Source organism: Vulpes lagopus, chromosome 15 (assembly GCF_018345385.1).
Source record: "Vulpes lagopus strain Blue_001 chromosome 15, ASM1834538v1, whole genome shotgun sequence".
In the NCBI taxonomy this organism is placed as follows: Eukaryota; Metazoa; Chordata; class Mammalia; order Carnivora; family Canidae; genus Vulpes; species Vulpes lagopus.
Window position 1 is genome coordinate 18,109,288 of NC_054838.1, and position 27,459 is coordinate 18,136,746.

Below are 27,459 nucleotides of genomic sequence, written 5' to 3' on the forward strand. Positions count from 1 at the left end.
GGATGCCATGAGAGGAGTCCTGCAGGAACCTACCTGCAGGGTATGTTTAGTGACAGTAAAGCAATCCAGAGGAAGGGGCAGGAGGGTGAAGGTAGTTGCTGGAGATCAATAAAGATCAGTTGAAACAAGGGGTAGTGTTGGTGTCACAAAGGTTTCTTCAGATTGTGTGAAGGACCTGAAATGATAGGATAAGTAGTTAGAGTTTTGTCGCAAGGACAATGGAGAGCCATGGAAGATTTTTGAGAATGGGAGTGGCAGGGTCAGATCCTGACAACAGGAAGATGTGTCCAGCGGCTTGTGCATGTTGGTGAGAATGAGGATTTGCCACCCCTGGGTGTGACACGGTTACATTCAACGCTAGTGGGAGATTGGGAGTAATGGATTTAGACGATCATTCTGAAGAGCACCTCTACACTCTGATTTTCTTCACCAAATTGAGTAAAACTTTTCCAGATACTGTGTGGGTCTGAGTGCAAGCACTGAGGAGGAGGGTTGGGAGAATCAGGATGAGCCTCCCCTTCCCACAACCTCCCCTCCCAGGCTTCTCTCCACCCCTCAGTCAGAATGTGTTTTGATAAGTGGTGGCTTGGGGACAGCATAAGGGTGACAAACTGTGCCCCCCCACCACCAATTAAATTTTTTAAAAAGCTGCTATGGAAGGAGCGAATATTAGTTTCCTGATTTATAAAGCCAAATGGATTAAGCTCATTCATTGCCTGAGGAAACAAAAAGGAAATCTTCAATACCTCTGTGCACATTGAGAACAGGAACAATACTGGTCTTTAGAAAGCAGAAACCTAATTTGGGGGAATCAATTACCCTCTGTGTCCCTGCCTCTGTGGGCTCTCATACTCGCTCGCTCTCAATAGAGATTTCCTGGGAGGTAAAACGTGAAGTTGGTCAACCACAGACACACCCTCCGCTCAGCCTCGCAGACGGGAGGGAAGAACGAGGCAAAGGGTGGGTGGAGTTGGGTGGGGGCGTGCCTGGGTAGCAGGCACCTGTGGAAATAGGGATAGAGGTAGGGGTGGGGAGGGCTGTGGGATAAAAGCAGGCGTGGAGTGAGTTGGGGTGGGAGGCTGAACCGAGATGCGTCAAGGAAGGGGACCATGGCAACCTGAGGTTTAAAGAGGGGGTGGGCTGGGGGGGCGCGGTGGTGGCCGGAGGGGCGGGGCGGGGCGGGGCGGGAGGACAGCCCGAACTGCAGAAACGCCACCCACCACTTCCTGATCCTACATTTCTGTGTTCTGCGCGTACCCCCGTGTCTTGACTGTGCAGCGGACCATGCTGGGGCAGTTGTGCAAACAGAAAGGGGATGGGGCGCCCGCCACGGCAGCCACGGGGCTGGTTCACGAAGTCACGCGCAGCAGCACTCACGATCCCAGGTCCCCGCGCTGGGAGTCAAACCCGGGCCCGCAGCACCCCCATCCCCCCGGCCCGCAGCACCCCCACCCCGGCCCGCAGCACCCCCAGCCCCGGCCCGCAGCACCCCCACCCCGGCCCGCAGCACCCCCACCCCCGGCCCGCAGCACCCCCATCCCCCAGCCCGCAGCACCCCCAGCCCCCAGCCCGCAGCACCCCCATCCCCGGCCCGCAGCACCCCCATCCCCCAGCCCGCAGCACCCCCATCCCCCAGCCCGCAGCACCCCCACCCCGGCCCGCAGCACCCCCATCCCCGGCCCGCAGCACCCCCACCCCGGCCCGCAGCACCCCCACCCCGGCCCGCAGCACCCCCACCCCGGCCCGCAGCACCCCCACCCCCGGCCCGCAGCACCCCCACCCCGGCCCGCAGCACCCGCACCCCCGGCCCGCAGCACCCCCACCCCGGCCCGCAGCACCCCCACCCCGGCCCGCAGCACCCCCATCCCCCCCCCGCCCGCGGCCACACCCAGCCCCTTGCCCTCGCCATCCCCGACGGCCCCGCGCGCGGCCCCCACTCGCCCCCGCCCCCCGCGCTGCCCCCCCAGGCGGTCCCGCGCGCACACGCCCGCACTGCTCACACGCACACTCTCTGGCTGTGCTTTTGTGTTTTGTCAGAATTAATGAGAAAAGTTCCCGTGCCCTGCGGGTAATTAGTGTCCTTGGAGTTAAATAAGCTAATGGCGGGCACCTCTGGCCCAGGCAATTATGTTTGTGTATTGAATAATTGATTCAAAGGGGGGAAGGGCCGCTAATCAGATCTGAGCATAATGAATTGATTTAATTAACAGGGGAACTGAGGGGCCCTGGGAAACGCAGGCTGCACTCGGCAGAGGCCAGCGCGGCCCGCGGACGGAGAACCGCGCGCGGCGGCTCCGGCGGCTCCGGCTCCGGCCCCGGCCCCGGCCCGGGCAGCGGCTGCACCGCGGCTCCGGCGACCCCGCGGCGGACGGACGCGCCCCCGCCCCCCCCCGCCCCTGCCCGCGGGGCTCAGCTGCCGGCGCCGCTCGCGGGGCGCGGAGCCCGGAGCCCGGAGCCCGCGCGGGGCCGGCGGGAGCGGCCAGGCCGGCGGGCGGCGGCGGAGTCCGAGCCGCGCGCCCCTCCGCGTCCTCGGCCGTGCCGGGCTGGCGCCGCCGGGGAGCCATGGTGCTGGAGCAGGAGGACGGTAGGTGCAGCGGGGCGCGGGCCGCGGCGGTCCCCGGGAGCGCGGGGGGGCGGGGGGCGCGGGGAGCCAGGCTCCGCCGCAGGGCCGGGCGGCGCGGGAAGTCCCCGGGCGGCCGCGAGCCCGCGGGCCCGCACGCTCCGGCCGGGAACTTTCTCTGCGGTTCCGCCGTCCCGCAGCCCCCGGGGCACCTCTGCGACCCGCCGCGGCTTCCGCAGTGCCCGCAGCCCCCGGGCTTCCCGGCGTCTGCGCGTCCCCCCTGCCCCCCGACTGCGGACCGGCTCCCCCAGGGGGACCCCCAGGGCACCTGCAGGCAGACCGGCCCGGCCCGGGGGCCCTCGGGTCGGGGACTTCGCAGCTGCGGGGTGGGTGACATTGCCTCACCCCTGGCGAGGTTCCCCGGCCGGGCGCGCCGGAGGTGCCCTGCGGGCTAGGGGCGGGCCGCACTCGGGACGTCGGGGGCGGATTTACCTTGAAGCTAATGAAGTTCGAGCTTCATAGTCCTTCCGCGGTCACTGGGTTGGCAGCCTTGTGTTCCTTTTCTCAAAAAGAGCATCCCCCGCCCCTAAATTGCATGAGTAAGCTTGACTCCCCCAAAAATCTGAATCCACCCCTGAGTCCAACTCACAGCTTTCCCTTCGTAACTACCAAGGCTTCGAGAATATACAGCCAGGCTGCCCCGTGGGACCATCCCCAGGGGCCACGGCAGTTCCTTAGCGCCTGGGGGATGAAGCCCTGGTGCTGGGGGCTGGGAGAATTTGAGGCTGGGAGGCAGCTGCTGGTGTACAGGGAAGGGCCTGGCTGCCTGACCTTTCTCTCTGGCCCCGCTGGTCCCTTGTCCCCAGCCTACCATCTCCCACTGTGGTCATCAGCTGTCCTGGTTTGCCCAGAACCATCCCGTTTTAGCACAGAAAGCCCTGCCTCCTGGGAACCCCCTGGGTGCTGGGACAAACCCGGACGGTTGGTCAGCCTACATCCACAACCTTCTCAGAGCTGTTGTGCAGGGGGTGGATTGGCCTTCATCAGGAGGGTGGGAGAGACTTGCTTTCCGGGGTGCAGATTTGGCCTTGGCCTCCACCAGGTCTAACAGATGTTAATTGCAGCTTCCTAGAAGGGCTTCCAGAAACCAAAGGAGGAAAGTTTGTCAACTGTGTACTTCTCCACTCTAGCTGATTGCCAATTCCTGTGTTTAGGCTGCCTTTGTGTTGTTAGTAGGGGGCAGGGCAGGACATCTGAACTTGGCCAGCAGACATCCTGATTGTACTGCAAAATCTGTAGGGTCACTCTGTCCTTTCAGCTGTGGCTGCCACAGGGAAGGGGCCCTTGTCAGTCCAAATACCTCTGTGAGTGTCACCTGTGAAGCCAGCTTGTAACCCCATCTTGGAGACAGCTGTACTGTGTTGGAAGCAGGGCCCTCAGGCTGAGGCACATCTGATAGCCACCACTGTTCTGGAATATCTGGTCTGCCTGGGCCCTGGGGCAAAGAGTCTCCTTCCCCTACACACCTCCCAAACCCGTGCAAGAACCCTTCCTCAGGACTTTCCTGCCAGGTGCAGTGACAAACTGCTAGGACCTGCCCAAAACTTTGAAAGGCAGCTGGTAGCACCTCCTTTCTCCTCACCATGACCTGGGGGGCTGATCAGCTGGTCTCCCTCTGCTGTCCCCAGAGGCATTTCAAGGACATTCTGGAGCACTCTTGGCAATGTTTACTTGAGGGTACGTGCATGCTCATTGCCCATGAACTGTGTTGGGTGCAAAATACCTCCCCTAGCCCCAGGGGATCCTGGACCTGGAGGCAGCTTGGGTGGGGGCCCCAGGCACAGGAGTTACCTGCCTGCCCAGCAACTCCCCATGAGAGGGTGGATGCTGGATGGGATGCTGAGAGGGTGGATGCTGGATGGGATGCTGAATGCTCGTGTCTAGCTCTGTCCACCTGGCAGGCCCCTTCCAGGCTAAGAGCTCAAGTCACTTAAACGTTTCAAGGCTTGCTGTGTAGCTCTATCAAGTGGAAGGCCTCTGTGGAGGCCTTTTTCCAGATCACTGTGGGAGCTCAGTGCTCACAACTGGGGGTACAGAGAGCTGCCTATGGACACAAGCAGCCCTTCACACATAGCTGTGATCTCCTGCTGACATACCCTACCTGGTTCTTTAGCCCATGGCTCAGCACCCCAGGCCTGCTCCAGTCCCTGAAGTGGGGCACAGGGTCCCTGACTCCCTAGAGGGATGCCAGTTGGGTGGCTGCTAATTGGTACCTTGGAGACTGGGGGGAGCTGCTGTAGGGACAGAGCCCCAAGCCCGACACGTGAACAAGAGAGTGGACAAGTGCCTTCAGCTAGTCAAGTCCCAGTTTGTGGGTCAGGGACAGACCCTTGAAAGAGAGGAGAAGCTGCCCTGGAACTGGAGAGTAAAGCCACAGGCCTTGTGGAGTGAATGCCTTCCGGGAGCACAGAGGCATCTACAGCAAGAAGCTACCCCTTGCCAGCCTGTCAGCCCATTGCCTGTGACATTGTCTGGCCCCCCAGCTCAGGCTGGGGTGAGGGGTTGGTACTAAACGTGCCAATGGCAACAGTGCCAAAGCCTCCCTCAGACCCTCGGGGTATAGTCTGGCTGCAGTGGCAGGGGAGAGATCAAGCTCGCAGTCCTGAGGGACAGTGAGGCTGAGCAAAATGATATATTTAACATCAAATATACTCAAGGACTATTAGGATTAAGTATTCAAGATGAAGGGGAAAGCGAAACCCTCTGAGCTGCGGATGAGGCATCTCATTAGAAGCAGCCTCTCTTCTGTTTTCTTAAAGCCTGACTTCCCCGCTTAGGCTAGAGGAAGATGGGCTGCAGCCCCACTCCCCCATTCCTGCTCCTGTCAGGCACCCTGCATTGGGGCCTCCCGGGGCTTACGGGGCACAGCCTGGCCTCCAGGTCTCATTTATACTCAGTAAGTTCCCCCCATCGTTGGATGCCATGGTTTACAAGGCACATTCATGTACACTAGCTCATCTGATCCCTGTAGGAACCTTGGACAGCAGGTGCCCCACTTTACAAACAGGGAAACTGAGGCCCAGCCAAAGTGATTTGATAAGGTCCACCATTAGTCATAGGCAGAGATGGGATGAAATCCCAACTGCTGGTCGTTGCTTTCTCCTTGCTTGGGTCTAGTCCTCAGAAGTGTCTGCCAGGGATGAACCTCTGACACATCTATTTTGAAGCCTTCCTTGGCCTATAGAAAATCAGTTAATATTTCCATCCCCTCTTGGAACTTGTGACTGTCAAGAGAGAAAAAAAAACCAAATTCTTGGTATTTTAGAGTGGCCTTCCTAGAGTACGCAGCCTGAGCATTAGCCCCAAGGCTCTTGGGGGAGAATTGGGGTTCAGGAGGAGGGGAGATGGACGCTGTCTCCCCTTAACTCCTGAGTTACAGGGCAAGAATTTCCAACTCGGTAATATCAGCAGTGCTTTAGGGTAGTACATGCGGTAACGCCAGTGCCTTAGAATAATACGTGCTCAATAAATAGTTTTGGAATGAGAAAAACCTTCAAGGCCATGCTGTGCTTCTCAGAGAGAAGCTGAGACAGCATCCCGCTCCCTGTGGAATTAGGATGCTCTCGGGGAGGAGGGGGCTGCTAGGGTGAGGGTTGTGCTGGAAGACTCTCGAGTGGGAGAGTTTGTACCCTGCAGAGGGTTAACTTTGCTAAACAGTCCGGGAAGCAACCAGGAGCCTCCGGCAGAACAGGTAGGAAGGGAAGGTCGGAGATCAGAGAAAGATCGCCGAGGTGGGAAGGGGGGTCAGGGACCAAGGCTGAGGGCGTGGCAGTGGAAGACGAGGGTGGTCCAGCGGACAAGTATCTGGGATGAGGACCAGGGGTGCTCCGCGGAGCCACGCGCCGAGCAGGGGCCGGGCGACCTCCAGGTGGCGCTGCGGAGCCGGGCAGCCGCGCGTCTCCACTCCCCATTAACCCGGGAGGGAGGGGGGCGTCGGGAAATGTGTGCATTTATTCAGTAGCAGGAGTGCAAACCTCATACATTGAGGGAGAAAGGCAGCGGGAGACGGCCGCCGAGATTCCCCATCTCTTTGAATATAATTTTAGATTGAGATTCAGATTAAATCCGAGGGGAAAACACTTTATGAGGCTGAAAGCTGTGTCGTTGCCAGAGCCAGGGTTATGAGCTATCAAATGCAATTACATTAAGACAGATTATACTGGGCAAATTGAGCCATTTAGAAGGTGAGAATCAAAGAAACGGCTCTGATCCTCTCTTCCCCCTTCTCTCTCCCTCTCTCTCTCTCTAAATTGCAGTTCGTAGTTCCTTGCAATTCTGAGGCACAAAAGTAGGTGAGACTGCTTTTGTATCTGCGAAGTGCTTCGCTCCTGAATGTAATTCTAGCTGAGTGCAATCTAGGTTAAGAGCCGGACAAGCGGGTAATTAGAGCCCGCCCGCTGCCCGCTGCCCGCTGCCCGCTGCCCGCTGCCCGAGGAGCGGCCGCCCCGCCGAAGCGCGCCCGGAGTCGGCGCCCTTCTCCCGGCCGAGCCGAGCTGCGGCTGGACACGGAGCGCCCGAGATGATGGTGCTGGACAAGGAGGACGGTAGGTGGCGGGCGGGGGGCCGACGCCCCGCACCCCGTCGCCCTCCGCCGCGGCGCACGGGAGCACACGCCGGGACGCGGGCGCACACACGCGGGGCCGTGCCGGGCCTGGGGGGGCGGGGAGGGGTTGAGCCGGCGGCGGGCGGAGCGCGGCCGCGTGCAGGCTGCGGGCCCCTCGGACCTGGGCGCAGCGCGCTCCGCTCGGTGCAGCGCGGCGGCTGCCTCGGTCTCGCCGCAGCCATCTCCCTCGCGCCCGCCGGCCCGGGAACCGGAGGAGCCAGCAGCGCGCAGCAAATCGGGGGCTTCGGGAGACCCGCACGCCGGAGCCCACAGCCAGCGGGAAGCCCGTGCTCGCCCCGGGGTGCCCGGGGAGCCGGCCGAGGGCAAGGCCGCCGGCCCTTCCAGGGGACAGACGCCACCCGCCACCCGCCACCCCTGCTGGCCCACTGTCTCCCCGTCCCCGGAGCGCGCAGGCGGGAGTTTGGCCTCGAGGAAGAAAGTGTCCCGCCGCCGGCCAGTAGCGCGCTGGCTCGTGTTGGGGAGGCCCTGGAGAGTGGCGTGGACCTGCCGTGGTCGAGAGCTCAGTGCGCCCCAGAGGTCAGAGCAGGGGGCCCCGTGGTCGCTGCAGGCCTCTAGCAGGTGGTTCTGACTGCGAGCGCCCTGCAGTAAGTGTCCTGGTATGTTTAGGAGAGGTTGGGGCAACCCAGCCCACCTGAGGGTAACGCCAAGTGGGTGCCCGGTGGTGACCCAAACGCAGCCCAGAGGGGACAAACCGTAGTAGTTCCCTGGCTGGCCCGACCCTCCTGCCCTGTAGGTGAGGGTGGCCTGGTGTGTTCCTGTTGTAGGGAGATGAGGGTGTAATTGCTGGGACCCATAATGCCCCGATTTCTCCTGGTAAGGAACTATGAAGGTGGGTTTGCGGTGTGCCACCAGGAATCCTCTTAGATTGACTGTGGTGGCCGTTCTCTGACCTTCTACTAGTGAGTCTGCCCTCAGCCTGTGCCCTCTGCCCAGTGGGTCAGTGATGTTACTGACATGGGCAGGTGGTGAAATTTTAAGTTAAATGACTCGCTCAAGGTCACACAGGTTGTGGGCTTCACTGCTGCCACATGCTGATGCTCCTAGGCTCCCCACCACCTGTGAGACCTCTGTCAGGGAGGGGCATTTAAAGTGTCTGGCCTGGGGGGGTGGCATGTGGCCGGTAAGCCCAGGAAGGCTATTTCTCAGGGTGTATGTAGTAAGAGAGGAAAGGGAGAACTAAGTGCTTCTGGGCAAAAGAATGCATTTGCTAGGGGCTGGCTGAGGGGCGACCTCCATCTCTAGTATGCTCTTATCTCTTCAGGGCCCCCCAGGATCTGTATGTGGACTGTCAGAGGACTAGGCTTCTGCGGGTCTGTATAGAATGACAAGGAGAAGGACCCGGTCAGGCCAGACCAGGAGGCAGGAGGCATTTTATCACAAGTTTCCCAGGTTCTCTCAGACCAGTCACGCTATCTCTCTTGGTAAAATGAGGGGCTTGCAGAAGCCAGTGCAGAGGGTGCTTCCTTGGTGTGTGGAGGTACTCTCCCGACCGGGAACCCGTGGAACTCAGGGTATGTCTGCAGCCCCACGGCATTATATGGCATCCTTGGCTTCCCCAGGCCCTATACACGGGAGGCCTCGGGCGGGGAGATTGGGGTCTCATGCAACAAGATGACCCCACCGCCACTCACCTAGGCAGTACTCTGTGCAGGCACCCCAGAGTTCCTTTGAGCTCTGTTATACTCAAGATTTTCCAATTCAGATGAGCCCTGAATAGGAATAGGTATCTGGAGGTCATTTTAGCCTCCAGTCTCCTGCCTCCAGACTGCAGTACATCGCAGCCACCCTCGGCATATGTGTTTCCCCTAGTCCCCACCAGATCTGTAGAGAAGAGCTCATGCTGCCCCTCGGACCCCCCACTCTGTTCAGTCTAACAATATGGTGCACCCTACAGTTCATACCACTGGGCTCTGGGGCCCCTAACAGCACCAAGCAGGTAAACAGCTGGGGCCCAGAGGACCCATTTGATTCTTGCCCTGCCTAGCCCAGCTATGTCCTCTAAAGCATTCTTTTGGCTCATAAATCTACCCTCCCTGCTCCCCATTAGAGTCTCGCCTCCCCTAATTCCAGGAAGCACTAAAGGTGGCCCCTTCAATTGGGGAAGAGAGAAAGGCTCTGGATCCACTCACCTGTCCCTCAGAGCCTGCTGCCTAATTTCTTCCCGGCACGTATGGCCTTTTAGCAGGTAGCAGGTGGCCATCTAGGTTAGGTGGCAGCCTGGCCCCCAGGGCCCCCAAGAAGCATGTCCCTCAGGGATGCAGCACTGCACCCTTTGTCTGGCTGCAGCAGGGACTCGGGGCTCTTATTAACCACCCCCAATGCCTTTTCTCCACCTGACAGCATCTTGTCGGAAGAGGCCGGGGCTCCTCTGGTTGAAGTCAGGTCTGCCAGCTGCCGAGGACCAAAGCTCTTGCTCTGCTGGGCTGCAGGGCTTTCATGTTGCACTTCTGAAAGATAATAAAATATCAATCGCTTTGCCGTAGCAACGGGTTTAAGAGACTTTCTGAAGTATTGAATCGTCAGAAAAAAAATTTTTTTTTTTTTTTTTTTTTTTTTTTTTTTTTTTTTTTTTTGCTTTTAAGCACAGTGCATTATTAATAAAGTAATCCATTAGGTCGGGCAGTGAAGGGCCACCACAGAGAGGAAAGATCTGTTTTGCAAATGGTTAAACTTCTGGTTTTAAGATTAATTGCTTTCATTTGGACGCTTGCTCTTGGCCTAGCCATCTCCACTTTACTGGAACTCAGGGTCCGGGCTTTCTAAATGCCGTCGGGCCTGCCTGTCAGCAAAGGAAGCTCTGCTCCAACTTTCCCAGAGAAATAGCCCTTCTTTCCCTGGCACCTGTGCCTGAGCAAGCACTAGGCCGTGGGCCTTCTCAGGAGGCCTGCAGTCTCAGGGGAGCAAAGAGAGCTACTGCCCTGAGCCCCGAGAGCCGGATTAGTCCGCAGGCCTTTGGAGAAGAGGCCCTCGAGTAGAGGCAGACAGCAGAGGGTCCAAGCAGCTCCAAGAACAGTGAGAGACTTGGGCTGCAGGGGACTGGGCAGGAGAGGATGCTGAGGGCCCCTCTTGGGGGTGCTGGAGTGCCCCCAGGGGCATGCTGGAGAAGGTAAGTTGCCTCTGCAAAGGCCCCGTAGGAAAACTGGGGTGACCTCAGGAAACAGCAGGCAGGTTGTAGAACTAAACACCGACATGATTCTTAGAGCATTTTTAATAAGTAAAATTGCCTAAGGAGAGTGGAGCTGGACTGACGAGGGCCAGACAGCGAGTCTTCAATTGTTAATGACCGCTACGAGTGTGGCCTCCACAGTGGACCTGGTTGATCTGTCAGGGCGGGCTCTTGGCTATTCTTGGGTATGGACCAGCTTTTGCTCAGCCATCAGCAGGACCTCCTGGGCTATCCCACCGTGCCCTGGACTGCAAAGAGTCCTGGGGGGTCTCTCCTAGCACAGTGTGGCCGGGACCTTCCTGGCCCCAGAGATGGAGGCAGGGACTGGGCCCTGATGCTTTTCCATGCCTGAGACCCCAGTGGGTCTGCAGGAAGTCAGGGCCCAGGAGGCACTGCTGCCTGCTGAGGACTCGTAAAAGCCTTGTGAGGTGGGCAGGGTGGGGGACCAGGTCTGACACTTGCCTGAGGCCTAGAAGAGGATGGTCTCCATCTGTAGCTGTCATGCCAGCCCCAGCAGCAGCTACCTCCTCATTGCTGGAAACAAGGCTTCACGAACCTTGAGCAGCATGTATAGCTGCTTACCCTTCCTGCCCTGGTTCAGCCAGGCAGAGAGCCTATAAAGATGGGTCTCCCTCACCCCCTCCCAGAGCCTTGGGTAAAGAAGCAGGTGTGCCTGTCTGTTCCCTGCTCTTCCGTTCATTTGCCCACACAGAACACTAACGGGGGCGGCAAGGGGGGGGTGAGGGGGGACAGGGAAACAACATAAATTGGTCTGTCGTCCAGAATCCATGTCTCGCTAATGTACCCAGATTAACTCAACTGTAAATTGTCTCCTTGGATGGCAGTGTCTTGCTAAAAGTTTCCCATATGATTCATGATTTGGATTGCTTTTAACGGCTATTGGCTAAGCAAGCCGGTGACTGTACAAGGTGATGCAATTGGCATTAGTGAGGGGAGGCACGGGAGCGTGTAATGCAGTCAATACTGCATTAACTACTGATGCCCAATTACAGGGAGTGGGAGAGAGCCTTTCAGGAGCATTAGGACTGGGGGAAGCTGAGATCACTGGCCGCTGCTCGCCTAAAAGCTTCACCCTTTGCATGCCGAGGCTTGGCGCTGACGTGGCCACTCACTTGGCCTCTGTGGCTGCCTTTCTCTCTTACTGTCTTTCTCTTTCGGAACATGTCCCATAAAGATGCTTTTAGCACATGGAAACGTGTGTTTTCTTAGAGCTGGGGCCTGCCTTTCATCCCTCAGAGAGTCGATTCCCCACCCCAGCCAGTGTCCCATAGACCCGGTGGCTGCCCCACCCACTTCCATTTGAGGAACCTCCCAGCAGGCCCCATTTGTGAACAGGACCAAGAGGAGATCTATTTTGGTCTCTCTCTCTTGGAACAGATGGATGATTGCCAGCGAGCGTTGGCGGCCGCCCCTCTGTGGTCATGGGCAGAGGAACATGAGGCCTGGCCAAGGCGCAGTGGGCTGCGGGTATACCACTGACAAAATTGGGAAGTAGCCATGGTTGGATGGGGCCAGGCCCTTCTCTGAGCAGAAGACAGAGCTGGGGAGCCTACTGGGGGCATGCCCAAGCTATGCTGGGGTCTTTAGTAAGTGTGGGCCCCCTCTAGAGCTGCATCCATGCAGGGGGCAGAGCTGCCCCCAAGTAGCCAGCGGGCCAAGGCTGTTGTTCAGATCCACCTCGAGGGACCAGAGGAACCCTGATCAGGAGTGCTAGGAGATTGGAAGGGAGTTAGAGAAAAGGGCGTTGGCACCATAGCATGCCAGGTACAATGCGCTGGCTGCTACCTCCACGATCCACCAGGTCCAACGCCTCTACTATGGTTTTGTGCTCCATGCCCACCATTGAGGTCACTCTGCCCTTATACCGTCTCATCTCTACCATGAGAACCACCACACCTGACTGGTTGGGAGGCTAGTGAGGATTAAATGAGAAAATGTCCATGTATACACTTGATCAGCCAGGAGCCTCATGCCTGTGCAGGGTGACATCGTTCTCCACACAATGACAGTATGATCAAATAATCTGGTGACCAGTCTGGTGCCTATTTACTACCTTGTTCACTCATTCTCCCTCTTCCAGTTTATCTGTCATGACCACTGAAGTTCAGGAAGCAGGCTGACTTCACTCCTTATCACTGTCCAGATCCCCAAGGCAGGTAGCTTCATAGAAGAGGCCTCCAGGACCACTCTCTGCAAGCCCTTCCATCTCTAGGGGCACAATCAAGGCTGAAAGCAGGCAGGAGAGTTGGCCAGGGTTATATAGGGAACCCAGAGCTTCGGCATCTGAGTTCTGTGCCCAGCTTCGTGCCCTCTGACCCCTGCCTCCAGGCCTGATGAGGCTGGGTGGTAGAAAAGTCTGAGCATCCCAGTTGTGGCCCTAGCCAGCCTACCGACAGCACACAGGACAGGCTTCTGTCCTCAAACGTAAGTCCTCCTGGCGGGTGCTGACGGGCACTAACCTGACCTCGGTTTTCATGGACGAGAGCAGCCCCGGAGGTGCATGTGGCGTGAAGCCCATCCTGCCCATAGTGGAAGGACACTGAGGCGTGGTGGGCATCCTCCCGCCCTCAGGCTTAACTGTTCACAGCGCTGTTAGACTGAGTTTTCCTGGCAGGTCTGCCCTTGGGATGGGGCTACCCCAGTGGAGTCAACTTGTATTGGCCTACAAGAGCTGATTTCGCACATCTCTTCCCAAATCCGAGCTCAGTGGCATCGCATTGGTAGCTGGAAATCAGCCATGGTGGGAATATTAACACCATGGAAATTGGCAAACACTACAAATAAGGGCTTATTTTCAGATAAATGCCAATTGTCAAGCCTTTATCAGCACACAAATGGATTGCATTCATCTGGGGCTCTGGACCCACCTCTTCCTGTTCTGCCGCCATGGTTCTCCCCCATCCCACCTGGCATCTTTCTCCTGGTTCTCACTACAGCCAGGGACCCCGCCTGTGCTACGCCAGCGTTGTGCCTGAGACCTGCTGCCACGCTCGCTGTGCCGTGCAGGTCTAACACGGCCCCCCCGCTTTGGTGTTCCAGGCAGACCCCGGCATTTGCCACTGTGCTCTCATTCCTGCTGCGCCCCTTGCCTGGCAAGCCCTCTCCCCTGCAGTTAGCCTTGTGGGAGAGTACGGGTGACCAAAGCCTCTTATGGACCCTTCCAGGCCATGCTCAGAGCCACGATCCACCCTACCTAGCAACAAGCTGGTCTCTTGCTGGATTGTAATCATTTTGTGTTTTATCTAAGGCAGGAGTCCACGGTGGCTGACACAACTTGGGGCAAGTTCAAAGCAGGTGGTGTGAGAGGAGTGAGCAGGCTGGTCCAGACTGCAGAGGCAGATCCCCCAGAGTGCAGGCCTGCTGGTCAGATTGGGTCACTAGCTCCTACCTCCTGCCTCTTCCCCACTGAGCCTTCTTGACTGGCCTACTGTCTTCACATATAGCCTGGCAGCATGATTCAGGACACGCGGGTGCTAGTCCCAGCTGACTGCTCTGGGACTCCAGACAACTCACTGCGCCTCAGTTTTCACATCTCTGCGATGGGAGCAATACCTAAGTGGCACCTAATGTCTGTGTACACACTTGGTAAACCAGGAAGCCTCATGCCTCTGTGGGGTGACTTTGTTCCTGCACAGATACAGTGTGATCTCTTTGGCTTTAGCCTCTCACTCTTTAGGGCTCATATAAACACACTTGCTATCGTTTCACTGAACCCTTAAAAGTGAGGCATCATGCTCTGCATGTGTATCAGTAAATTACTGCTGCATAATCAACCACCCCCAAACTCAGAGGCTCCAAACAACAAGCATCCGTTTAGCTCTTGAATCTGTAGGTCAGTGATTTAGGCTGGGCTTAGCTGAGCCATTTCTTGGGTCTCAGCTGGACTCTTGTGCATGGCAGACGGCTGATCTACTGGATGCTGTGGTACCAGCATCCCCCATGATCCAGCAAGCTCTTCCAGCCTGTTCTCAGAGTAGAGACAGGTCAGGAGGGCGAGTAGAAGTACACAAGGTTTCCTGAGGCCTGGGTTTGGCTCTGGGAGGTTTTTGCCTCTGCCACGTTCTGTCGGCCAAAAGAAATCACAGGGCCAGCCCAAGTTCTGGAGGGTAGGGGCTGGGGGTGGTGGTCAGATTGTGGTCCTGCAGGGAGGAAGGAGGTGGAAAGTCACATGGCAAAGGGCGTGCATAGATACCAGCAGGAGGGGTAGAGAATTGGGGCCATTTCTGTACTCATTCCACCAAAGCATCTCCCACGTATGATCTCATTGAATACTCTGAACCACCCTAGGAAAAAGCTACCCGTATTATCCTCATTTCACAGATGAGAAAACTGCTATACAAAGAGGCTGTGTAATTAGTCGCAGGTCCCACACTTGCAAGTGCCAGGGTTCAGGCCATCTCACTGCAGAGTGTGTTCTCTGAGCCAGGCTTCTCTGCCCCCTCCCTGTTCCAGCTGGCGGACTGGGAGGTGGGGGAGACGGATGCTCAGGGAGGGTTCAAGGGAGAGGGGGTGGAGCCACCAAGGGGCTGCCTGGGGACCAGGGGAGGGAGGCTGGCGGGGTAGATTTTCTGGGGGGCCACCTTTGGAAGGCAAGCCTGGATGGGGACCACAATGAGGTCAGCAGCCCCCACAGCGGGCTTTTCCTCTCTGTCCTGCTATGTCACTGGATGGTGGGAAGGGGTGGGAAGCTCGCTGCTTCCCAGAGCTGACTCAGGCCTGGGTACATATGCAGATGTAGCCAGGCAGGAATCAATTCATTGGTTAGCCCCTCGCCTCAAAAAAAAAAAAAAAAAAATGGGGCGGTAAGTGGGCTGGTGAGAGGCCTGTGTACATTCATAAACCAGCTGATTGAAAAGCAATATTTCAGATAAATACAAGCCAGCGATCTATCAGTGGTTGTAATAAAACCCAGGCTTCAGGCTGTGATTTTATTTTGAAATAATAAGAATTGCTTGATTCTTTTTACTTGAGTTACCATGGTAATTCCGGCGTGGAGCAGTGTTATATTGATTTAGAAAGTGGACAGTAATATTTCTTTTGTGTTATTCTGTTTCTAGGCCTTGATTTCTAATTTCCACTTGGAGATTACTTTTATAAATTTCTTAAGTCCTTCCACTTTTTTTCCTCTCACAGTATAATTTTCCTCTCATACGCCACTATGTTCTGAGCTTATTGGTTTGCTCTTATTTTAAATTAAACTTGCTGGTTTCAAATATTGAAATGACATCTTTGTCTGTGTCTGTACTTTGGTTTAGCAAAATATTACAGTCTGACGCTTTCTGCTTAATAATTTAAGGGAGGCATTCTGTCGGCCTCACTGGGTGCCGATAACTTATGACTCAACCAGCGCAGGCCTTAAACTCCTGACATTTTAATATTGTGTGGCGGGAGCAGCAGCCCCTCTGCTCTGAGTCTTGGTGGAGAAAAACCCATGTGGTACCCCAGAAGGGAGTTTTAATAATTCAGCCTTGCCGGTTGGTGTGATGGCTTGATGGAGAGGGGAGGGAGACCCGTTCTTCCCACAGAAGAGGGAGCAGCTCTGGCCTGGGCTCCTGCGGCCCACAGCTGGCCCCTGCTTTGTCCTGTCTCTCTCCTCCCTGAATCTTTAAAAACTCCAATTCCTGATCCCTGATGTCTGGGAAGATTGTGTGGAGGCTGCCTGTGGGTGCCATCCGAATGCTTAATCTCTTGTTTCTCAGCTTCCCCATTTGTAAAACAAGTGGAACCCATTAGCGTGGGCTTTGAGTCAGACAAACAGGTTCGGATCCCACCTCTGCCACTCAGTGATTCTGTATAGTAAGTTGTAATAGTAGTTCTGACCAGTCAAGTGGGTGTGATCACGACCGCCTCCTAGGTCCGTTGAGCCTTCAGTGGGCCAAGCTCCTGATGGTCTTGTAGATGGTTGGTACAGTTCCCTAACCTTCGGCAGGTGTTAGTGAGGAGCAGGGCAGAAAGTGGAAGTGGTTATACTTTGAAACACTTACTCTGCTACAGACATGCGTGGGGTTCTGAACCCTGGGAGGATTGCTCTTTGGGAAGGACCTAGGACTGGGCTCCAGGAGGTGGGTCAGCTCCACTCACTTTCCTGGGCTGCTCAGCTGTGAGCAAGGTTATCTCACAGTATTCCTTAGCAAGGACCGGACTCCAGAGGGAAACGTGTAACAATATGGGTTATAGGCCTGAGATGTGTCTTCAGGCCCCCCACCCCCGGCCTGAGGAGAGGGCCCTGTCCTGTGTGGTATGCAAGTGCCGTTGTGTGTCACCCACCTATTGCTGTGTAACAAATGGTTTCATGATTTAGCATCTTAAAACAATACCCATCATATCCGTAGGTCAGGAGTCCAGGTATAGCTTATCTGGGTCCTCTGCTCAGGCTTCTTTGCAGACAATAATTAAGGTGTTGGCTGGGACCATGATCTCATGTCAAGATTCATCTGGGGATTGAGTTTCCCAGTTCACTCATTTGGCTGTTGGCAGGATTCAGTTCCTCCTGGGCTGTTGGTCTGAGGGCTTCCATTCCTCACTGACTGTGGATCAGGGACAGTCCTCATTTCTGTGCCACATGGGCCTCTCCAACGTGGCAGCTTGTTTCCTTAAAGCCTTCGAGAGAGTGTCTGCTAGCAGGCAAGAGGTCAGTCTTTTATAAGATGTGACACATCTAATCACAGATGTGACATTCCATCACTTTGGCTGTATCTTTTTTCTTAGGAGCAAGTCATTAGGTCCCACTCAAACTCAAGCACGTGGGGGTTACACACGGGCATGAGTACTGGAGGACGCGATCATTGGGGACCATCTTAGATAAGCAGCCTACTGTGAGAGGTCAACAAACTCTGACCCCAGGGTGGCCAACGGTTTAGCTGCCCCTAGAGACCATGAAACATCAGTTCCATCCCAGGAGGCCCATTGCCTATCCCTCACACCAGGGAAGGCCATGGAGCCTTTTATTTAATCTTCATGGCACACTTGGGAGGTTGGCAGTTGAAACACTAGCCCCATTTTGCAGAGGAGGAGGTTGTGCTCAGAGAGGGAAAGACTGCCTAGGATAGCCCAGCAAGTCAGTATATTGCAGCGGAGCTCGGAGCTCGGAGCTCAGACTAGAACCAGGCCTCTGCCTGCCGCCTGCTGTGGGCCTGGGGAGGAAGTGGTAAAGGCACTCCCTGGCCCTGGTGGTGAGAAGCTATAGAGCTGATTGTAAGCACACACAGGGACCGGGGCTGGGCATGGGAACTGCTGGATTCCTCATTTCACAGATAGGAGGCTTGCGGAGGACGCTAGGAGCCTGCAGTGCAGCCGTCTATTACCCAAGGGCCTCTCTTCTCACTCACAGGTAACCCTGGGAGGAGGTGAGGGTGGTTCCTTCCTGAGCCAGTCTTCCTGCAGCTTTTGGACTGAGGACCTCAACCCCTCCCCAGCCATTGCCAGGCCAGGGGGAGCCAGCATCTTTGAGGCCACTTGAGCAGTTCTTCACATGGGCGCAGGACTGATGGAGGCTCTCCTGTGGGCTGAGCACAGGGCGGGGAGCCGGCGCTCCTGCATCCACAGCCTAGCTCTGCCCCCAGCTCAACAGTATGTCCCTGGGCAGGCCGCTTCTGCTCTCTGGGTCTGTGTGTCACCATTTACATTTCAAGAGTTCCTGGCTGTTTGATGCCTAGTGGTACCCAGTATGGAGATATGTCTGTGGGGAATGAGTGTATTGAGGCCAAGGCCAGGAGAAAAACCACCCTGACAAGATTTCTTTGTCTTTCTTTGGCGCCCTGGGGCCAGAGGAGTAGAGCTCCTAGGGGAGAACATCTGTGGCCTCTGGCCCTCCATATTCGGTCTTGCCACATTTGAATCCTTTCCAGCTGGCCCCAGGCAGAACCTTACCTAAGAGGTAGAGGGGACCCTGAAGCAGGCCCAGAGCCTAGGGGCCAGTGAACAGAAGTCACAGCCTCAGGCCTCAGAGTTTTGTTATCAGTGTTTTGTTATCCCACCCCTCCTTGGATGGCAGAGAAACTAAGGCACCAAGAAGCATCTATGTCCTCTCTCAACTGAATATCTCTGAGTAGAAAAGTCAGAAGCCCAGCAGGGGCTACCTCAAGCCCCCATATCTTTGCCTGTCCATCAGCGGCTGTTTCCTGCAGGCAGCTGCCCTCACTCCAGCTGGAAGCTCTTTCCCATCTGTGAGGTGTCTTGGCAGGGGCTGGGGCTCTGGAGGAGCAGAGGGCAGTGGGCAGCGCCCCCTCAGGGACCGGGTACGGACATGGTACGCAGCCCACGTGCAGAGTGTGACCGGCCTGTTCTGCCCCAAGGATGTTTTCACAGCATTCTTTGATCCTCAGGACGCTTTATCAGATCAGTGCTAGAATATGCCTGCGTGTGAGAATAACATCTCGTTAATACTATGGGAAATGTAAAAATTAAAACTATGATCCAGGAAAGAAAGCAGAATTGTTGGAAATAATTAACATAGCAAAACTGGCAGCAGTTAGGACGTCGGCAGCTGGCAAAATATGTTATTGACTCAAAGTTGACGGAGGAATCAGATCTTCCCGATAAAACTTAGATCTGCTGAAGTTGGCTCAGGGAATCTTTTTTTTTTTTTTTTTTTTGATAGAAATAATTATCACAAAAGAAATCTCAACAGTGTCAAAAGCTCTAGTTCATATAATTTAATATGAGCCCAAAAGTGATCATGAACCAAATAGTGACTTAAAATTTAAAAATAGTCGATCCCAATGAAAATAATTCCAGTAAGGAATTTTTCTTTCTTTTTTAAATGTATTTTAAGTGCCAGGAAAAAGAAAAGGAATTCTAGTAAAAATAAAAATGGAGAAGGGGCAAAAAAATCTTAGTTTAACTCTAGTGAATAGAGAATTGATCAAGAAATCAAATGGACTTAATGAAGCTCAGTAAGAACTACTTTCTTGATGAAAAATCATCAATGGTAGTATAATTCCTAGTAAAATATGTGGTTAGGAGCAAGTTCCTAGTAATAGATGCTTAGCAATTACTTTGTTAAGTGAATAATGAATGAATGAATAAACAGGCAAAGGAGGTTAGAAGGGGAGCAGAGAGGGTCACGAGGAATGCTTTGTCCCAGAGACAGGACAGACTTATACTTTAAGAAAAAAAAAAAAATATATATATATATATATAATTTATTTATTTGAGAAAGCACAAGCAGGGGGAGCAGCAAAAGGAGAGGGAGAAGCAGGCTCCCCACTGAGCAGGGTCCCTGACATGGGGCTCCATCCCAGGACCCTGAGATCATGTTCTGAGTCAAAGGCAGACACTTAACTGACAGCCACCCAGGCGCCCCAGACTCATACTTTATTAAGACTATTTGTACTCCTCTGGCATGTTCTCCATCACCACCCAGCAGTTCTCTAATTCTCAGTGGACACAAACTCAGTGTCCTACAACTTCACTCAATTCTGACTCCATCTAGCACTAGCTCCCACAGGTTAAAGGTTTGGTCCCACAAGACTGCCCCCACTCTGGAGGCCAATTATAATCCCAGGCTGCCATCTGTACTTCCGACTGGCCTGCTATCAATTGGGGTTCCCATGATCCCCTCCTCAGGTTAGAGAATTCACTAGGAAGGCTCACAGAACTCAGGGAAACATTTTCTTACATTGACCAGTTCACCGTATAGGATATAGGCGAAGAGGTACCTAGGACGAGGTCTGGACAGTTGGTTTCCCATCCCAGGAGCTTCTGTCCCTGGGGAACTGGTGTGCGCCACCCTCCTGGCACATGGATGCTTTCACCAACCCAGAGCTCATCAAGTCTTGTTCAAGCGTTTTGATGAAGCTTAGTCTCCAGCCCCCTCCCTGTCTTTCCTGGAGGTCTGTCAATGCACAGGGCAGGAAGTGACAACCCTCCTAATTTCTTGGTCATTCAGGCCACCAGCCCCATCCTGAGGCTAGCTGGGGGCCCTCAGCTTAAGTCACTTGGAGAGCATACAGACAGGTGTGCTTAGGAGGGGCTCCTCACCAATAACAAAAGATAGTCCTGTCACTCAGGAAGCTCCGTGCCAAGAACCAGAGACAAAGCGCAAATATGTTATATCACAGCTACTCCGGCGAAAATAAATCAGAGGAGATAACATGAGAGCAGCAGAAACAGCACATGATGTGAGGGGGAAGGATTCTTCCTTTGGAGCTTTCCAGGGTGTCTGTGCTCCCCCTTCAGCCTAAGACTGCTCTGTTTCTTCATCCCCTCAGTTTCCTGGTGAGCCTGTGGTCCAGGTGGTGGCTTATCTGAGGTCTCCTAGGGATCAAGATCCAGGCTAGAATCTCTTAGCTGCCAGAGGCAGGGCCTGGACTTCCAGAGTTGAGCCCCAGGGAAGGCAGACCAAAGGTCCTGGCTGCAAGCCTGGCCTCACCTACCTCCGTCCCAGGGGCCCTTGCTTGCCCTGCCCAGCTCTGGCCTGAGGCCTCCCCTGACCCTACCCTTCCTCTTCTGTTGCTGTCCCATGACCGGACGGACTGAGATCCTGGCTTTCCAGGCTCCAAAGGAATGATCTGAAGCCCGGGGGCCAGAGGCAGGCGGGAGCACACCAGCTCAGGGAAGCATCCAGTCCAGACCTGCCTGGCCACCCAGGGGCCGGTTCCTAACCCCTCTGCTTCATGTGATCTGTCTGTAAAGAGTCGGTCTGCCCTCCTATCTCTGGGCCAATTTTCTTTCTCAGACTGGCTTTTGTGAAAGCTCCTGATTCTAGGACAGAACTGAGTATCTCTACGTTATCTGTGTTTAATATAGTCCACTCCCTAATTATATATAGCTAAGATCGGCCCTGAGAAGAACAGACTGTGTCTGAGGGCACCTCCATGTGGTGCAAATGAGTCTAAAGTCTTGCCTCTGCAGTGAGCGGACTCTCAGGGGCATCCATGGGTGGTACCGCTCCTGCCTGGCTGCCCAGGGCCCCGAAACCCACCCGGCCCACTCCATCCTGTCTCAAAGTACACCTTCTTCTCTCCATGGCCCATGCTCCCAGGAGCTCCGGCTTCTCTTATAGGGTGAAGGCTTTGGATTCCCTCCCCCAAGAGGAGAGAAACCCCAAGAGCATCGGCCCAGGCACAGGCAGATTTGAAATCTTTCAAATTCTGTAAAAGAAACAGTAGCTGCACGAGGGGGTGACAACTTACTGCAGAGGTGGCTTTCCCATGACTGGGGAGGGAGGTAATCAGATGGACTTTGGCTTCCAGTCCTGCTGTGCCTGCCTCCAACCGAGAGATCTCAGGCAAGTCTTGCTCTTCCGCCCACTGCTATGTGACCTTGGGCCACACCATGTGTCCTCCCTGAGCCTGTTCCCTCAAGGGTAAATCAGGACCCAGCTCAGGTAAACCCTGTCCCTTGTGCAGAGCTCAAATGGGAGGTTTTCATGTGTCCTGGCAGCTGGACAGCACTGTGTCCAGCTGAGGAGCTGTTAGCGAGAACCTGGTGGCTGCATAGAGTGAAGGGTACCTGCCTCCCCTTACCCCGAGGCAGGGGGCCTGCTCAGCCTCAGGACCTGTAGAACTTTGGAAGAGGAGTTTGGAAAGCTGGGGGATAGCTTCCCAAGGGGGTGGCTTCCTGAGGCAGCAGCCCAGGATGAAGCCGTGAAGACTCATGGGACCAGCCTCAGGCCTAGAAAATGGGCTTCTTTTCTCTTGCCCACGGCACAGATATCCTCCTCTAGTGACCAGAACTGTCCTGTCCCCTCCTTGGGGCTGGTCTTTGTGCTGAGATGAGGCCAGAGGTGCCTGAACCTTCAACCTAACCTTGGCTGTCCCTCCAGACTCTGGGTGGCTGGGGGTACCTATCACGGTGTGGGCCTGGCGCCCCCTTTGGGCCAGAATGCTTCATCTTCTTGAGTTACCCTCCGTTACCCTCTCTGATTAGCCTCAAGTTGTCCTGAGCCTGAGCACAGCGTGCACTCTCCCTCCAGCCATTTCCTTTTGCCCCCGAGGCAGCCTTGCTGAGTAACCACCCCCCCTGCCTCACCCCAGCCCCAGTGGCCTGGATCCAAGCCTGCACACCCCTGTCCCAGGGGGGCTCACAGGCGTGCTAGGACAGGGCAGCGCTCCTTAAGGACCTCGCTGTGATCTTATTCATTATATGCACATAGCATGACTTGTGGTACCCAATGTGGGACAAGCTCAAGGTCTGAGAGAGGCACTTTCCACCATGGGCACACCCAGGTTGTGAGTAGGGCATAAGCCTCCAAAGAGAAAATGCAGAAATAGCAACAAAAGACAAAACATGAATGCAGAGGTGGAAGCAAACAGATCAGAGGAGGGTGGTGGATCCAGGAGTGTTTGAGTTTCCTAGGAAGCAGGGCTGGAAAAGTGGGTACAGTCAGATTTCTGGGTGGCAGGGCTAGGAAGGAAGATGAGTGCTCTGGGGAGCAGCCAGAGGGAGATGGGTAGCGGGGAGCAGGGCCTGACTCCCACCCTCCCAGGCACCCTCTCTTGGCCCTCAGACTCGATTTTTTATCACCTGGTTCCTTCTGTTCTCAAGGAGGTGTTTGTTTTGTTTTGCTCTATGACAGCTTTATTGAGATATAATTTGCATGCCACAAAATTAACCTTTTAAAATGTATAATTCAGTGATTTTTAGCATATTCACAATTGTGGAACCATCACCACTACCTAATTCAAGAACATTTCTGTCACCCTAAAAAGAAACTTCATACCTATGAGCAGTCATTCCCCATTCCCCATCCCTGGCAACCACCAATCTATTTTCTTTTCTTTCTTTTTTTTTTTTTTTTTTTTTTTTAAGGATTTTATTTATTTATCCATGAGAGACAGAGAGAGAGGCAGAGACACAGGCAGAGGGAGAAGCAGGCTCCATGCAGGGAGCCTGATGTGGGACTCGATCCCGGGTCTCCAGGGTCACACCCTTGGCTGAAGGTGGTGCTAAACCACTGAACCACCCGGGCTACCCACCAATCTATTTTCTGTCTATAAATTTGCCTGTTCTGAACTTTTTGCATAAGTGAAATCATACAACATTTGTGGCTTTTTTCTCAGCCTGACGTTTTGGAGGTTCATCCATGTTGTAGCGTGAATCACTACTTCCCTTTTATGACCAAATGATACCCCACTGTATGTATAGATGACATTTTATTTATCCACCCATTAGTTGATGGATATTTGGATCGTTTTTCCTCTTTAGCTATTGTGAGTAATGCTGATATGAAAGTTCATATACAAGATTTTGTGTAGGGACGCGTTTTTACTTTTTCTTGAGTATAAACTTAGGAGTGGACTTGCTGGGTCATGTGGAAACTCTGTGTGTAGGGATATTTGTTTTTAATCTCAAATAAGCAGGGACAGAGTATTTCGGAGAAAAAAAATCCTTAGCTGTCTGAGCTTCCTTGCCTGGTCCCTCCTGGGCTGCTAAGGTTTGGGGAAACCATGGGTAAGTCCTTTCTCCTGCTGGCTTCAGTTTTCTGATCTGTGAAATGGGGTTCTTATGGATCCCTGCTCACCTTAAGGGCTTTTGTTAGTAATTATTACTTCCATAGCATGTCAAGGATTCCAAAGCACTCTGTTGGCTTTAGCCGCTTTGATTCTTTAGCCCTGTGAGTGGGTTGTCATATTCCTGTTTTGGTGGCAGGGAAGGTGAAGCTCAGATAGGCTACAGGACCTGACTGAGTTTACATTATGGGTCAATGGCCGAGCCTGACCTTGGACCTGGACTCATCAGGTCCCTTGCCTAAACTCCTGCCTCAAATGCATCCATGGTTGAGGCAGAGCTCTATGCTCCGGAGAGACCTGCCTGAGCCACCACCACGTTCTATGCCCCATCCTGGGCGCTGGGAAATCAGGGCCCAGAGCAGCCTAGTAAGTAAGGGCTCTGAGGATAGAACGGTACTATGGGAATAAGGACTTGGCAAAAGTCCACCTTTTTAGTTGTGTGTCTTTGGATAAGTCTCTCCACCTCAATTTCCCCATCCATAAAATTGAAACAATAATTGCTACTTGTAGCACCAGGGAGTGTGGTAAGATGTTGTATATGAGGGAGCAGGCCTGATGCCAGGAAAACAGAAGGTGTTGCCTATACATGTGGAGAGCTTGGAGGGGGCACAGAGTATTGCTGGGCCATTGAGAAGAGGCTGGGCTGCTCAGGACCGATGCTAAGGAGGCGATGCCACTTGGGGTGGCCAGGAAGGTGAGAGGTGGGCCGTCTCCGGGCAGGCCCACCGTTCCCCAGCCTGGAGCTACCAGAAACCAGGAGGGGTTGCCAGGGGTCTCAGGAAAGAGCTCCCATTTTGAGGAGAGTTTGTGGTGCCCCCAGGCTTCTCCCCCAGCCTTGCCCGTACATGCCTGAGAGGGGGGCTTGCATGACTGCCTTACTTACCCGGAGTGGTAATAAAACACTTTAAATTTATTGTGACATTTGGATTTAATTAAAAAGTACACACTTAGGGAAGTAGAACATAATGGGGAGAGAGGCAGGGTGGCTTTTCCCCTCCTCTCTTCCCCAAACTAATTAGCGTTGTATTTTAAATTGTTTATGTGCCGCTAATCATCGTAATAAATCATTTATACTGAAAAAGACACACTCGGCTGTGCCCGCCGCGCGGGTTCCGCTCGCCGGGCTCTATCGCGAACAAATTGATCTGGAAGTGAATTTATTAACCACTGGGGAAGAAATCATTAGTGCTTTCTCTAAACATTCCCCAGGTACGCTTTATTGCTGCAGTTTATGCTGTAACTAAAAGGAGCATTACCCAGGCCCGCGTTGTAATTTCCTTGCGGAACCGGCAGCCCGCTCCCGGGCCAGGGCGAGGGCGAGGGGGCGGAGGGCTGCGGAGCCCTGGCCGCCTCCCCCACGTGTGGTCCCGCCGCCCCAGCCCCTTCCCTGTGCTCCTCATTCCAAAAGGGGCTCCCCAGGAGGTCTCTGTGGGCCCTTCCAGGCTTCCGCCACCCCTTCTGTTGCCTGGAGGCTGAAGAGGAGTTCAGTCACTTGTGTTTAGGTCTCAGGCTTCAAGGAACAGTGGCCTCAGATTCGGAGAACTGGGGAGCAGGGGTTGTGAGGTCATCGGGGCTACAGAGGCTTGTCCTGGGCTTGCCTGTCCACCCAGAGATGGGGAAGGCATCAGTGGGGCACCAATCATTCGCTTTGGGGAACTGTGGCTGAGCAGGAACCAGCGGGACCACAGCTCACGCCACCAGGAGCGTCCTCTGCAGGCCCAAGCTTCCAAGGCCTTCCTGCTAGGGGCCCTGGGGCCTTTTCCAGGGTTTGGCTGGGCAGTCTGTTCTGCTCAGCTGCCTGATGAGGCATGCTGCCCCGTGTATCCCCGTCCATCTCACCATGCCAGGCGCAGAGCGGTGCTCAGTACTCCACACACGTGGTCTGTCTGGTGATAGCATGACTGTCAGCTCCTTGGCTGCAGACACCATGCCTTGGATGATGCGGCCTGCAGCGACCACACCAGCTTTCCCAGCAGCCAGCTTGTGCTACGGACTCACGCACAGGATACTCTCTTTTCCTTTGCACTGGGGGCTTCAGACCACTCTGACTTCACAGGGCCTGCTCTCCAAGACACTCACATTTGCAGCAAGCATTCTCCCACCAGGTTTCTGGAAGGGAAACTCACTTCTGAACCAAGATCTCTCTGGGAGCCTGTGGCTGGTCTAAGATACAAACCCTGCCTGTCCATCTCCAAAGCTCTTCTTCTAAATGGCTTCATCCACTGGTGCCCTATGAGCCTCCTCCTCCAGATCAGGAAATGGACAGGGATCTGGCTCACATAGGCCTTGCCTTCAGCTTCTCTCATCCAGGTCTAGGGGAGCAGCCCCCAGGGCCTTAACAGGAAGCCCCAGGCAGGCACTCCAGAGGTAGTGCTGTGTCAGCAGGAGCCAAAGGGGTTCCTGTCCTTGTGACTCTTAGGGGTGGGGCACTGGAGTCTCCCTCCTCACCCCTCTCTCCTCCCCTCCCTCAGCCAGTCCAATCCGTGGCTAGCAGATAAGTTCTGGATGCTTCGAGAAGGAAGAAGAACCCAGCATCTGGCTAGGTTGAGCCTGCCTGGAGGGTCCCCTCCTTGTGTCTGGAGAACACATTTAAAAGTTTGAATTCAAAATTGATTTTGAAGGGCCCTAATCTCTGATCCCCTGGCGCTCACGGTGTGTCTGCAGCTCCTGCCAGACTCTCGTTTTCTGGTTCAGCGCGTTGGTGCTCACGTCCCTGATGCTGTGAAATTGAGACTCGTCTGAGAGTCCATGCTCTCCTCCTCTGCGGAGATTGCAGGCCCCTTGGGAGCCCTGTTTCATTAGATGGGTGACGTGGGCTTTGCAGGTGCCCAGGGAGCAGCTGAGTTGCTGTCTGGGGAACACAGCTTCCAGACACTTCCCCTCTGATTCCCCACAGCTGCGCAGCTCCAAGCAGCATCCTGTCAAGGGACCTGGGGACTTGCTCCAGCGGCCCACGGCCCACGGCCCACAATAGGATAGGGCTTGGTGGAAGCTACAGATGAGAAAGGCTTGAGCCTGGGGTTCTTCTGTAGTAACCTTCAGGGGCTTTTTCTTCCCACTGGCCCCCAGAGGCTCAGACTTCGCTGGGAATGGGGACTGGTCACATCCATAAGCTAAAAGGACCCTCAGGTGGGGAGCAGGGGAGGGTAGGTCTGTGCCAGGGGAGAAAGGGTATCCAGAACAGAGGCACAAAGGAAAAGCCTGAGCTGCTGAGGTTACACAGATGACTGAACCTTGGGACTCTATTCCCCGATGGTCAGGATGGAGTATTTATGTGCAAGGAAACATTCAGAGGGGGACTTCATTCCTCACAGGTCTGCAGGGTTTGAAGAAGAGGATTACTGCCCCTTGATCTAAGAGGTAGAGGGTTTATATGTACAGCAAAAGAGCTGTCATTTCTCAGCTGGAGTCCTGGGGTGGGCCTCTCATTATTCCGGGTTGAGAATGGCAGGACCTAGGTACTGCCACAGTTAGAGCCACATAGTTATAGATGCCTTGCAGTGTGTGGCATGGGGCAGCAGCAAGCCTTGTGAAAGCTCCTATCTCTGGGGAGCCTACCTGTCTGCATCAGCTC

General features: G+C 54.8%; 1 protein-coding gene across 4 annotated transcripts in view; it reads left to right on the top strand.

Annotated features, from left to right (window-relative positions):
- The first annotated feature begins 1,988 nt into the window (after nt 1-1,988).
- The window catches only part of LMO1 (LIM domain only 1), a 41,165-nt gene continuing 15,694 nt past the window's right edge, over nt 1,989-27,459 (top strand). Inside the window, exons 1-3 of one of the 4 annotated variants that reach the window (XM_041729713.1) lie at nt 1,989-2,068; nt 2,211-2,584; nt 6,877-7,136. In XM_041729713.1, the coding sequence (XP_041585647.1) occupies nt 2,043-2,068; nt 2,211-2,584; nt 6,877-6,899 (423 nt within the window). In that variant the 5' untranslated portion in view covers nt 1,989-2,042 and the 3' untranslated portion in view covers nt 6,900-7,136. Of the gene's footprint in view, nt 2,069-2,210; nt 2,585-6,876; nt 7,165-7,398; nt 7,829-27,459 lie in introns of those variants that run through there. The other 3 variants (XM_041729711.1, XM_041729710.1, XM_041729712.1) reach the window with 3 other exon arrangements.